Below are 13,890 nucleotides of genomic sequence, written 5' to 3' on the forward strand. Positions count from 1 at the left end.
GATGCCAAGAGGTATAGGGAAGGGGGGTGGTATATTTCAGGCATAGAAGTGGGAGATGTCATACTGTTGAGTATGGGAAATAGCAAGTGACTTTTCCTGGAGTGTTTTATGGGGAGTAATGTGAAATATGTCTGGAAAGCTAGTTTGGGTCAGATTGTGAAAGGCTTTAAATGTCAGGTGGCGGGATTAGTTATCTTATATTTGAGGCAACTTTGAGTCATAGAGCGATATGGCCACACCTGTGCTCTAGGGCTATCTGCACCCCCAAAACAAAATGAGAAATGGAGTCATGGAAATTCACACAATTATAGCAACTTAATTTGTTTTATTTGTGGCACTAACAGTCAGATAATATAGACAGTTGCAGATAAAAGCAATTGGCTGAATGCTCTCCTCACTTTGGAAAGTTAGTGACATGTGTAGCTCTGGTTTAAGTTGAAGCAACGAAAAACCAGTTTTCCATTTTAGATGATGCCCAGAGCCGAAGTGATCATAAAAAAATTAAAATACAGATTTTTCTATTGCCTTTTTTTTTCAAGATGATATAGATCACAGGAAAAGAAATCCTCATGATTGCTATTTATCTTTTAAAGTTATTTCAATTTAACAAAATACTTTTAAGGATATATACAGAATGCTAGGAGAGTAGTTAAACTTTGTTATAAATACTGGTGACACCAAACAGGAAGCTATAAGAAGATTTATAGTACAAGGATGGGGAAGGCAGATCCTAAAGAGCAGGCTGAAAGGGACAAGCCTGAGTCCCCGATCATGAACCATTAAGCAAAATTCTCAAAGTCGTTTCCCAAACCAATTCAATCTCTGCGGCATGTAAACACATGATTTCCCTCTTCTTAGCACTCTCGGAGACCAGGAGGGTCTACAGATGTTCGTTGGGGTCAGTACGCAGCGCTGCAGTTGTAGCTTATACTTCATATCCCCACATGTGACAAGCTTCAGAGACAACCTATCCTATAGTCACTAAAGACTGCTCGCTGGTCCTTCTGAGGATCTGAAACTGTCTACCTTTTCATTGCCTCACAGCATGGATCCTATGCAAATGACAGAGTTTGATAAATATCATGGGATTGTGATAATTGGTTTAAAGAAAAACAGTGGGTCAGATACTGATCTATGAAACCCCGTGGGATTATGCTCCCCGATCTTTGCGGAAGCAAGAATCAGACAATTTCAGCTATGAAAAAGTCACAATGCCCTTTTCAAAATTCCTTTCAAGACATATAGGCCCTGTATTACTTTCCAACTGCATTTAACTGGTCACTGACCCTTTTATCTCCTGCTTGCAGATTTCAAATGAGTAGATGTTTTTCGAACAGCTGTATACGGTAAAAAGGCTTGGCGGTAGTCTGTAATCAGTGGAGGACAAAGACCTCCTTTCCATTTTGCCCAAATGGATAATTAAGTGTTAGTGCTGTAGTGCTGGGCTACACAATATTTATATTTTTATTAACCTGCCAACAAGAATAGTTTATTGGCAACCTTAAATATATTCAGAGGCAGAACACATTTCCTTGGCACACAGGCTGGGCAGCAAAAAGTATTTTTTTCCCTTTGAACCATTATACAGGAACATGCTGAAAATTAACTACATATATTTTGGCCTATAGACAAGAAAGTAATACCGACTTGTGATGTTCCTCACCGCTCCAAGTCCTTGAATGATGATTATGGGTGTGTTATGGGGTTAGCTTTTGCAATTATCTGTTCTTTATACACTATTCAAACAAGCAATGGGACCTGAAATGAAGAAAAATATATACCACCATTAAAATATTTCAAACCAAAATATAGATCTTATTTTATTAAAGGGCTAGATGATTTGGGTAAAATTAAAATCACCCTAAAGGAAATATGATCTGCTTTGGAAAACAAGGAGGGGAGGTAGTTTGGGGTAGTAGAGAGAACTCTAGAAATTCTGGAGTCAGGAACTCTGGGTCTGAGTGTTGACTGGGGCTGCATGATCTTGGATTAGTCAACATTTCCGGACCTTGGTTTTCTAAACTGTAAAGACTAATCAATACGTAAAAGGGAAAAGAAGTGCAGTGTAGTAGAAAGAACATTAGATTTGCAGTCAGGAGACCTGAGTTGGAATCCAAGCTCTCTTACCTGTGTGGCCTCAGGCAAACTGCTTAACCTATCCATTAATAAGCACTTATTAAGTACCGTTCTGTGCTTAGTGCTAGGGATACAAAATGGAACAGTCCTTGTCCTCAAGGGGCTTACATTTTAGTGAGAGAGACAACACGCATGCGTGCATACCTGTCTATCTATCTATCTCTGAATACTAAAAACAGGTACCAAGCAGGTATGGTACAGCTGGGGGAGGGGGGATCAGGAAGGCCTCATGCTTTTCCCAAGGTGGTGTCTGAGCTGAGGCATGAAGGAAACCCAGGATGTAATAAGGCGGGGGTGAGCAGAAAGTGCATTCTTGGTATGTATGATGTCTGATGTCGCTGAGTGTTGAGTGAGGAACAGCAGGGCAGCCACTTTGAATGCATATTATGGGACTTAGAAAGGGTAGTAATGTATATAACAAAGTGGAGATTCAGGATGGGGCCAGGTTGTGAAAGCTTAAGTGCTCTGGGACTTAATTTTCTCATTTATATAATGAAGAAGCTGGACTGGAAGATTTCTAAGTCTCTTTCAGCTCTAAATTCTATGATTTAGAGTACCCTCATTTGTTTTTGAGGATCCAGTGTGAAAGGCCTAAACAAATATAAAGATTTTAAAAAGCCAGAACAGGGCACGGCCCAGAGCAAGTGTTAATAAATGCTTATGAACTGAACTTCCTCTTCAGTATGTTTACTGACTTTTCTACTCTCAGGTTTGCATTCAATTTGAAGCATCATTCTAGACTTTGGCAGCTATAGCTTTCAAATCCTGTAACCATTGGCTCAACCCTGGACACTCTTCCCACACTGATCAACTGAGTAGAATTTGGTTTGTTGAATAATTTAGATGACAGATTCCAGGGCTCTCGGTTGTTTTAGTAAGGTTAGAAGTTTTCTTCCCAAATCCGCCCACCTCTGCTCCACCAGAGTCATGTTCCCCAAGATCTAAGAAAATTAAATTGGAAAAGAGTTGAGCTCATTTGCTATAAAAACTGCCAGCCAGTCTAGACCTGGTTTTGAATAGGAAATAAGATGGATCAGGGGCTGGAAGGAAGTCCCATACCACTACGGCAGACTTCACTCTCACAAATACCACTGCTTATTCTGGCTGGAATGCCCGTAGGAGGCTGGGCTTATACTGGGTAGGGCTTCTGTTTGCTGGGATCATGATGACTAGGTATTTGGAAGGTGGAGGACATTCTCTGTAACCTCCAAGTCTGGACTGGATTAAATTTCCTAGGGTAAGACCAAGGCAGACTGAGACCTACTGAGGCACTTTTGGATTATCTCATAAGGATGATAAAATGTTACAGTCAGAGAGAACATCATAGATCATTCTAGTCCAGGGGTGGGGAACCTGAGGCCTTGAGGCCACATGTGGCCCTCTAGATCCTCAAGTGTGGCGCTTTGAATCCAAACTTCACATAACAAATGCTTTCATTAAGGAGATTTGTTCTGTGAAGTTTGGATTCAGTCAAAGGGCTGCACTTGGGGACCTATAGGGCCACATGTGGCCTCAAGGCTGTAGGTTCCCACCCCTGTTCTAGTCTAAGCTAGAAACAGCCTTGTACAAGAAGAGCTTGCTGAATTTAGAGGAAGGGGATCTGAGTTCATTTCCTGGCTCAGTCTTTTATTGTCTGGGTGACTTTGAGAAAGTTATCTTATCTGTCTATGCCTCAGTTTACTCTTCCATATAATAAGGGAGTTGAGTGAGATGGGCTTTAAGGTCCTTTCCAGCCCTATGCCTGCGATCCTATGTCTCTTCCAGTTCTAAATCCTATGATTTAACCTTTCCTCACGGGCTTCTCTTTGTTAGTTAGTAAAGAAAGAGTGTTTTATAAAATGTAAGACCCTATAGAGATACAAAAGATTTTTCTATTTGGTTTCTATGAACCTACAGTCCTTTATATTAAAGACAAGGAAACTGGGCCTCAGATAGGAATAAATTTATCCAAGGTCCTTTTGGCCTTTGGTAGCATGGTACCAGCAATATTTGCCTAAGTGTAAGGAACCATCTTTTGCCAGTCTAAGTTCCTTGGAGCAAATTCCTAGAATAGTTGCTAATAGGGAGACTTTTCAGAAAGTGAGACTTATGTTCATAGGATCACAGCTCTACAGTGGAAAGGGATCTCACAGGGGATCTAGCTCAATCTCTTTATTTTGCAAGTGAGGAGCCTGGGGCCCAGGGAGTTTAAGTAATTTACCCAAGATCACAAAGGTTGTAAATGGCAGAGGTAGTACTTAAACCCAAGTCTCAGGACTCCAGAATCAGGGCTCTTTACCACTGTCCCATGGTGCCATGTTTCAGGCAGGCGTTTAACTGGGATGAGCTGAGAGGTGGCATATTGGAGACAGTGCTTCCCGCCTCGGATTGTGGGAGACCCGAGTTCAAATCTCACTTCCTGCATTTACTAGCTGTGTGACTGTAGGCAAGTAACTTCACCTCAGCCTCAGTTTTCTTATCTGTTAAATGGGAACAATAATACCTCTACTCTAATGAAGTCCAAGTAGGAATATGTATGTAAGTATGTATATATGTGTACATGTATACATGTGTGTACATGTGTACACACATAAAATTTGGCTAACTTTATATTATCTAAATGATTATTACTATCATTATCATCATCAGCAGCATTACTATATCTGGCATTTCTCCATCATCAGTATGGTATACAAAGGAATTTAAAAAATATTCTCTATCCACCTTGGAAGTAGCTATGGTGCCATATTTAATCAGAGACAATGGCCCGACTGCAAGTACTTATCGCCTTGCTCTATGACCAGAGAGCATATATGTAAAATGAAGACAGAGAGTGGTCCTATGAGGGCAACAGGAGTTTCTTGCAACACGTATATGTAAAATAAATGGACATTTTAACCTGAGTTTAATATATTCTACCTAAATCAAAGCTCTAGAATGACCATCCACATATTTCTGTTTCATAAAAGTGCATTTATACCAGCAGAGGAAATAGCCTTGGAAAGGTAGCACGGTTTCCTAAAGGAAGGAGAGTGTGTATTCACTTGCACACCTGGGCACAAGTCTCTAATATGCAAACCTATTATACACAGACACATCCTATACAAAAGAAACCGGATCGTCATTTTCATCATGACCTCCCATCTCTCATTTCATTCTGATTTCACTTGCCTCGTTACCTAGCTCAGGTCATATGTAGTTAAGACACTGATTTCAATATTAATACTACTCTTGGCATTTTTGTTCATCCCAGTCTTGGGCTCCATGTCCCCTTTTTCACCTCCTACATTCAAATGTTAATATTGTCAAGGAAAACCATAGAACTGGAAGGACTGATCTCAAGAGAGTGCTACAGTAAAAAGAGAACTGAGTTTGGAGTCAGAGAACTAGATTGAAACCCTTCGCTACTTGACTATCTCTGTAACCTCTGGCAAGTCACCTAACCTTTCTTGGCCTCAGGTTCCTCATCTTTAAAAGGAAGGGATTTGACTATGGGGGTATGGCCTGTAAAGTCCTGTTCAGCTCTAAATGTACGATCACTATGTTCATGTACCCACGTGAAATATTTCTTGCAATGTTTGGTCATTAAGTTTTGAAGTGCTCATGAGGAGCATGAGCAAAAAAGAAACAAAACCCAAAGATACTATGAATATAATGTCCGTTTATGCTCCAATATCTAGTATAGAGGATGAAGTAGAGAAATTCTAGAAGGGTAGAAGGAGTTGTGAGAGCTTACAAAATCTTATATTCTTCATATAAAAAGGATTGGACTAGATGGTCTCTGAGTTCCCTTCTACCTTTGACATTCAGTTCTAAGAAGAAACTAATAAGATCCTTCAAAGCTTGTCAACATTTGCTTTGATCATCAATGGCACCACGTGAGAATGGGGAACCAGGGGGATGGCAAAAACATATAGTGGGAAAATACGGTTTGAGACCAAGAAATTAAAAAAAAAACCAAAAGGCTTGTATCTTCCTCAGAAACCTGAAGTCTATTTATCACAAACAGTCTTTCTTTTAGAAGAGAGTTGGAAGGGATTGGCCATGGCAAGTACCCAATATCATCACAAAAAATGAAACTGACCATCTTAAAAGATGTAAAACAAATGGCTACTGGCAGATTTGTAAACAAGTTAGAAAATTCTGTTCCAAGGTTTTAAGTGAAGATTTCAGAGGGTTTTTACATGATTATAGGTGACATACATTGTTTTCAGCAACCCAAAGAGAAGTTAAGTGTTCAGAAGCGGAAGGTAGCCAAAAGTGTTAAATGCTGGGAGGGGTCAAGAAGTATGAGGATTGAGAAAAGGCCTTGAGGTTGGAAGTTAGGAGATCTCTGGTAATTTTGAAGAGAGCCATTTCAGTGGAGTGAATTCATTCCTCTCTGGGTCTATTCCAGACTCTCTGGACTTCCTTTCCCATGCCACTGAAACCTCCTGACCTTGGAAGTTCACTCCACCACTGGACTTTTCACAATGGAAGTGCCCTTTGTCCCTTCAACCCCTTCCTTTGACTGGCTGGTTCCTCCCAGAACCTCCATTTTAAGGGAAATGCCAAGGCGTTTTCTTTATTCGTCACCAGGCTCCACTCCTGACTCTTGGGACTTTCTCTACCATTCCCCAGACTTGGTACCACACCTTTGCAGTTTCAGCTTCCTTTTCTGTGTTGTTTTCCCTGTTAGTATGTAAGTTCCTCAAGGGTAGGGGGTATCTTTATTTCTGCCTGTTTTTATATTACCAGTGCTTACCATGCTGCCTGTCTCATAATAAATGCTTGTTGACTCGAGTGAGGAGTTAAACATAACAAGGAAATTGAGAACCTGGGAGAGGATAGTTGTGCCCTTCACAAAAATAGTGGAATTTGGAAGAAGGGTGGGTTTAGAGCGGAAGGAGGATGATGTAATGATGCAGCTGGGTGTCTTAGTGGATAGAGTGCTCGCCTGGAGTCAGGAAGACCCAAGCTCAAATTCAGCCTCAGACACTTACCAGCTGTGTGACCCTCAGCAAGTCACTTAACCTCTATTTACCTCAATCTCTTCATCTGTAAAATGGGGCGAACAGCACCTAACTCCCAGGGTGGTTGTTGTGCCAGTGCCTGGCACATACTAAGTACTATATAAATGGAAGTGATTATTATTATACAGTGAAAACTGTGAGGCACATTACAGCTTCTCTGTGTCTATTCATCCTGTCGAGCTCATGGTGTTTTATCTGAAATAGAAAAGCTTACCAGTCACTCCCAAGGAGTGCAGAACCCATCTTGCTGAGGGGCACCTAATACAGTCACAAAGCATGAGGGTGTTTTCCCAATGGCACCTTAGGTACCCTAGTTATGGTAAAATAAAGGGGCCAGAGATCAGCCCCATGATTAGCTATCTTGGGTAGTAGGATGGGATGCATTCCATCTACCCCCCAACTGCTTATGCCTTGGAGTCATTCTACGGTCCACACTTTGAAGATCACTGGCATAGATTATGATATACAACTGGATGGCTGCCCCCTGAGTTAGTCTTCATTTCCTCTATCATGGACAAGTGCATCTGGGACCAGAAATGACAAAGAAAACAGGCCGAATGCAATTTGAGAAACTGAATTTCCAATGATTCCAACTTGTTCTTTGACACAAAACTCTAACTTGGCTCACCAAAATTGTCCAGGTGATACTACAAGGAGAACACCACAGTCTCCGAAGAGTCAAAAATTGTGGGCAACTCAGAAAGTAATAGAAAGACACATGGTTGGTTTAAGGAAGCCATAACATATCACAATAACAACTTGTGCTCAGGAGATGGCATGAAAGATACCAAGAGACTCTATGATCAAAAAGGGAGGGGAGTGAGTTGTGTAACAAGAGCAGGAGATAGTGCCGAGCTGGTACCCATGAAATCTCAAAGACCCTAGAAGGCTGCTAGCATGTTGAATAGACTCTCTTCGAAGGATTGATTCTGCTAGGTGGTACAGTGGATAGAGTACTGGAAATGGAGGCAGGAAGACCTGATTTCAAATCCAGCCTCTAATATCAGCCAGTTGTGCAACCCTGGGGCAAGTCACTTAACCACTACCTGCCTCAGTTTCCTTATCTGTAAAAAGGTGATGATAATGATAGTATTTACTTCCCAGTGCCGCTATGAGAATAAAATGAGAAAATATTTGCGAAACACTGGGAAAACCTTAATGCACTATATAAATGTGTAAGGCCAATCAGTAAGTGAAAGATCTTTCCCCACCATTGAATAGGCCTCAGGTGAGGCCAAGGAAGGGAGGCCTGTTTAGAGGCAGGCCCACACCCTTTCACTAACTAGGTGTGAGGCCCCAGGCCCACACCCTTTTGCTGATTAAGCCCACATGGGTGTGAAGCCCTCAGGGCCCTAAGGGGAGTTGCTAAGACCAGAGCCAATGGTATGTACACTGAGTTCTAGTCAATCAGATGCTGGCTAGGACTGTGTAAAGAGAGTCCAGAACTGAAAGCAGCAGAACTGAGAATGGAAGGATTCAGAAGTAGACATCAAGAGAACATTGAGGCAGCAAGAGCTACAGGGATCGAAATTCATCCCAAGGAGAAGGAACAAGAACTTGGAGTCTACAGAGCTGCAGAAGAGAGTGCCGAGCAGAGAGTTAAGATTCATGAGTGATTGTTTACAGGAAGGCCCTAGCAGGGGGGAAGGTTACAGGATGACTTGGCTCCTTGCTATAATATTGTGTTATAATTTCCTTGTTGCTACATTGAGATGGGCTTACTGGCTTTGGAACATTATTACTACTATATGGAATTGGAATTACTGGTCCTGGGATTGGATTCCCTTGTGTCTAAATAAATGTTACACTTCCTCTGCCTTCTACCTAGAGAATTTCTTATACTTCGCGATTACAAACCATTCAGGCATGTTCATGGTTATCCTCAAGGGCATGAATCTTGCCTTATTGATATAAAATGCTATTATTATTACTACAGAACATGGATAAGATTCATAGATGAGAAAGCATGGACAGATTGGTACCTACATTGTTGGGGGGAAGAAACATGTTGATGAGAACATAAATCTATCAAAATGTTGAAGAAATATTTTCATTCCAATAATTTTTGAAAAGTATAAATATTTATCATATTTAAAAAAAACAGTCCCCATTTAGGTGAGGGGGGAAGTAAATATTGAAATTGGCTTTGATGTTCAAACAGTTGCAGGAAAGGTGAGTGTGAAAGGTGGCTGGTGTACTGCTTTTTGCCCTTGAGGGTTCTGTGATCCATCTAGGAGAACCCCCTGCAAACTTCCTGTCAAAAGAAAAAAATTAACTTTAATCAAAAACAAAAGTACTCTCGAGTTCACCAAAAACTCTTTGACCCTGCCTAAGAACTACTGGCTTGTATTCCATTCCTGGCACCTCTTACGATGTTAAGATGTAACATTAATGTAAAACTCTGATGCTAGAGAAGTGAAAAGGGAAGAAAGAAGGCAAAGGAGCCTTATTTTAGCTTGTAAAAAAATGGCTTGAAAGAAGGGAAGTCTTTGACTCAGTTCTGATTTTTAAGTAGTTTCTGGCCTTGCTTTATTCAGCATTTTGTTTTCAAGGATTTGGATGAAGGCACTATCCAATTTGCTGATGACACTAAGTTGGGAGGGGGAGTTAATGTGGTGGATGAATTCAAAACTCAAAAGTTATCTTGTCAGATTTGGAACATCCACCCAACTATGATTTGGAAGCTGAACATTGATATATACAAAATTGTGAAAATGGATAGTAACCTCACAAATACAGAAGGCGGGGGGGCAAAACTTGGGCTGGCAGCAGTTCATATGAAAAAAGACCAAGATCTAGTGTCCAAATCAAGGGATTTAACAGTTTCACAATGAGCCATGCTGATGAGACCACATCTAGAACACTGCATTCAATTCTAGGCACTGATTATTAAGAAGGACCTGGATGATCAGGATGGCAAAACCACGTCTTATGAAACATTGTGAAAGAAATTAGGGACCTTTAACACAGGGGAAAGAAGACTTGGGACTGGGGGAAGATAAAATAATTATCTTCAAATATCTGAAGAGCTATCTTGTAGAAGAGCATTATCAAATCACAACAGATGGGTGAAAATTACAAGGAGGCCAACTTCCTCTTTTTAATAAGAGGGTATCTCTTCTCTTCTTGAAGGCAGAGACTGTTTCATTTTTGTCCATGTGTCTCTAATGTGTTGCACTTGCCTTGGATGTGTGTTTAATAATAAATGTCTGTTGAATTATTTAATTGACCTGGATGAAAGAAAACTCTAATAGGAGCTATCTATCAATGAAACTTTGCTGTTGTTGTTTGGTTGTTTTCAGTCACGTCTGACTCCGCGACTCCATTTGGGGTTTTATTGGCAAAAGTACTAGAGTGGTTTGCCATTTCCTTCTCCAGCTCATCTGACAGATATGGAAACTAAGGCAAATAGGATACGTGACTTGTCCAGGGTCACCCAGCTAGTAAGCATATGAGGCCAGACTTGAACTCAGGAAGCTGAGTCTTCCTGATCTTCCCTGCACTCTATCCACTGCACCACCCAGCTGCCTCTACCAATGGTATAGAGAGACTTACGGTGATTTCTTCAACATTGCAAGTGTTCAAGGAGAGGCTAAGTGGCCTCAGACATAGATGCAATGGTCTCAATTTCTTCATTAGGAAATGGAAAAGACTTCCTTCTAAGGTCTTTTCTGACACTAAGATTTTCATAATATGATTACCCAAATTCAGGTGAACAATTTTGTATTTGTCTTAAGAAATCTATCTAGCTCCTTTACCATTACATTTCCCCAAATAAAGCTTTAACATTGGAATTTACTCCATACGAAGAGGCACATCTAGGATTGTCCTAATTTCTAGATTAAAGTAAAAGAAGCATTTTTTCACATTTACATCATTGTGTAACAAATCAGATTATACTTGCAAAGACAATTCTATTCTCAACTTAATTATCATCAGCTTATGGCATTTTAGAACTAAACTGGAATTCCCAGAGGCCCTGTGATACAATCTCTTATTTTTTGTATGCAGTACCTGAGAAGAGATTAAGTGACTTACCTAAGGTAAATCTCATAGCTAGCTAGCATCATTGGCTCTTAAATTTATGTCTACTAATTTCATCAGGGGTTAAGTGGCACATCAAAATGGTGTCTGTAGAGCCCTTTCCTGGTCGAAGAGCAGCCCCTGAACAAACCATTTAGCTGAGAATATTGTGTAAACAAAGGCCTTATCTGGGACCTTGTAAATCACTAATGGATAATAGCAGTTCATTTAAGCCTTGGAATATATGTATATTAAAAAGATACTCTATATGTCCTATAATTTTATTTGGTTTAATTTTCAGAGACCGCAACAGATCAATATTTTTGAATGACCAGACTCAGACTTCACTCTCATTCAATCATATTCCAGGAAGGACACCATGATTTACATGGAAGGAACGTCTTCTTGTTTTGTGCCTCAGGAACCCTGAGATCTTTTACAGCTCCTGGACTATTTGTTCAATGATTACTTAAGGGGCAGGGAGCAGACAAGGCCAAATCATATTTGCATGTTTATGCTTTACATCAGCAGGCTCTGGTGTGGGAAGAGAGTCATCTGTGTTTGCAGAGAGTTAGAGGTTTGTAGAATGGCCAAGGATTGCAGCAGTCTGGCCCAGATAAGATGTCTGACTCCTGGATGGGATACTCATCTGCTGTAAGATCCTGGGCAAGTCATTTACATTTCCTCTGCCCTACTTTGCTCTTCCACAAAGTGCAAAGTTCAAGTTCTTATTTCCTATCTAATGTCTAAGGGCTTCCAAGAAGATTTCTTACAGAATGTTTACTTTGAAGGAAAGATGCTTAGGCATGCAAAGAAAAAAAATTTCCCTGTCTAAAATAAACCTTTAAGTGCAAAAGACTAACAAAAAATACATACCTATTATAATTAATTTAGTTTTCATCGTATTTCATTTAGGTATTAAGTTCTATTACTTAACATCAAAGTGCCGATATGAAACAATTTTTGTCTGTTGTTCAGTCGTTTTCAGTTGTGCTAGACTCTTTGTGACCCCATTTGGGGTTTTCTTTGCAAATATACAGGAGTGGTTTGTTATTTCCTTCTCAAGCTCATATGACAGATGAGGAAACTGAGGCAAAGAGGGTTAGGTTAAGTGACTTGCCTAGGGTCACAAACCAGGGTCTGAAGTTGGATTTGAACTCAGGAAGATGAGTTTTCCTGACTCCAGGCCCAGCACTCTATCCACTGTGTCACCTAGCTGCCCCAGTATGGAACGATAAGGAACAAGATTTTAGGTTCAATGAAATGAGTCATTTTCAGGGATGGTAACAGAGGGAATTGGTACCAGAGTTTGTTTTGTATTTTGAATGCTGGTACTACATCAGATTGTGTAGCTGACAAGAAGTATGTAGGATAAATCAGAACTGAATATCGGGAGAAGGGTCTATTTTTTGTCTTTGAGGAAATAGCAAAAGGAATGGCCACTGGCAAGAATGCTTTATCAACACATGGCCTCATGGAGCAGAAGCAAAAACCAAAGGAAAAAGGATATTAGTAGAGCCATTTTAAACGGAAACTACCCAAACTATAACAGAAAAGTAGATGAAGTTTGAAAGGCCAATGGATTTGTGCCCAGGTTTTTAAAGATAGTTAAGTATCTTTGCTAAAGTTGGGACCTGTTCTATCCTATAATTCGGACCAGCACTTATGGTATCATACTGACTATAACTACCTTCCTGCTCTGTCACCCTGGGGAAAGCGTAAAAGGAGGCATTAGTTGGCCAGTCAGGAGATTCCACAGGCCTCAGAGATACCTGGGAGCTGAGAACAGTGTTCTTTAGCTACCATCAGGACACATGTAATCCTTCTGTTGTCCTGGGATGTTCTCATTGAAACACTGCCTCTCTGTACCTGAGTAGAGCACCCACCAACAGCCCCGTCTCAATCTCCCTTTGTGGGTGGGGTCTGGATCTGAAGTTAGATCACATATTCATTCTTTTTTTCCTGAAATACCTATTGACAATTGTGCCGTCTGTCATACATGAAAATCATACCATTGCCTAATCCTCATTAGAACACATGGCTTGCATTATTTTTCGAGATTCAATGATAGATTTGTACTGAGACATCAGTACTCTTAAATCTATCTTGCACATGACCCAGCTTGTATCCATGTGCATGGGCCAGGATAGGTGTTCTGTGAGTTACTACCTCGGAACAGCTATTCTGCAAGAGAAGCTAACTGGCTGCAAGCAGGGTTGAACCTGGAACCCCGTGTTCATTAAGGACCAACCTTCAACCAACTGAGCTATCCTGCCAACTAAGTTATTCTATCCAACCCAACAAGCATTTGTTCTCCTTAGCTATTGAACTAATTATTTTATTTTATTGTCCCAGTGAAGAAATCACTTTAAATTTGTTTGAAAAGCTTTTTATGATTTGTTTAGCTGTGTTTTAAATGTTCTGTTTTGGTGAGCTGATAAGCTAGAAAGGTAAATATGTTTGAAAAGCTATGGTCAGTAAGTAAAGCAGGCTGATTCAGAAATATGGTTTTAAGTTACCTGGAAGTCTTCGAGGGCCATTCTAAGGGAACCAGTAGAAAACCATTAACAGGGTATATCTCATGGTGTCTTTCAAATAAGCAACAGCAGATGCTCCAGCTTAAAAAGACAGAGAAACTAGCGGGCCAGAAACACTGTTAGGAGAGGGGCTTACATAGGACCAAAGTTCTATTCACTAGGAGGCTGTTTCTTTGTCTTTCTACTTTTGTTATAAGGTGAGG

The 13,890-nt window shown here is 40.5% G+C and overlaps 1 protein-coding gene across 4 annotated transcripts in view; it reads right to left on the reverse strand.

Moving 5' to 3' along the window:
- Nucleotides 1–299: 299 nt before the first annotated feature.
- The window catches only part of COBL (cordon-bleu WH2 repeat protein), a 347,141-nt gene continuing 333,550 nt past the window's right edge, over nucleotides 300–13,890 (reverse strand). For all 4 annotated transcript variants that reach the window (XM_036737675.1, XM_036737677.1, XM_036737674.1 and 1 more), the window contains one exon: nucleotides 300–1,758. In XM_036737675.1, the coding sequence (XP_036593570.1) occupies nucleotides 1,741–1,758 (18 nt within the window). In that variant the 3' untranslated portion in view covers nucleotides 300–1,740. The remainder of the gene's footprint in view (nucleotides 1,759–13,890) is intronic.

The sequence above is a fragment of the Trichosurus vulpecula genome, chromosome 9 (assembly GCF_011100635.1).
Source record: "Trichosurus vulpecula isolate mTriVul1 chromosome 9, mTriVul1.pri, whole genome shotgun sequence".
Lineage (NCBI taxonomy): Eukaryota > Metazoa > Chordata > Mammalia > Diprotodontia > Phalangeridae > Trichosurus > Trichosurus vulpecula.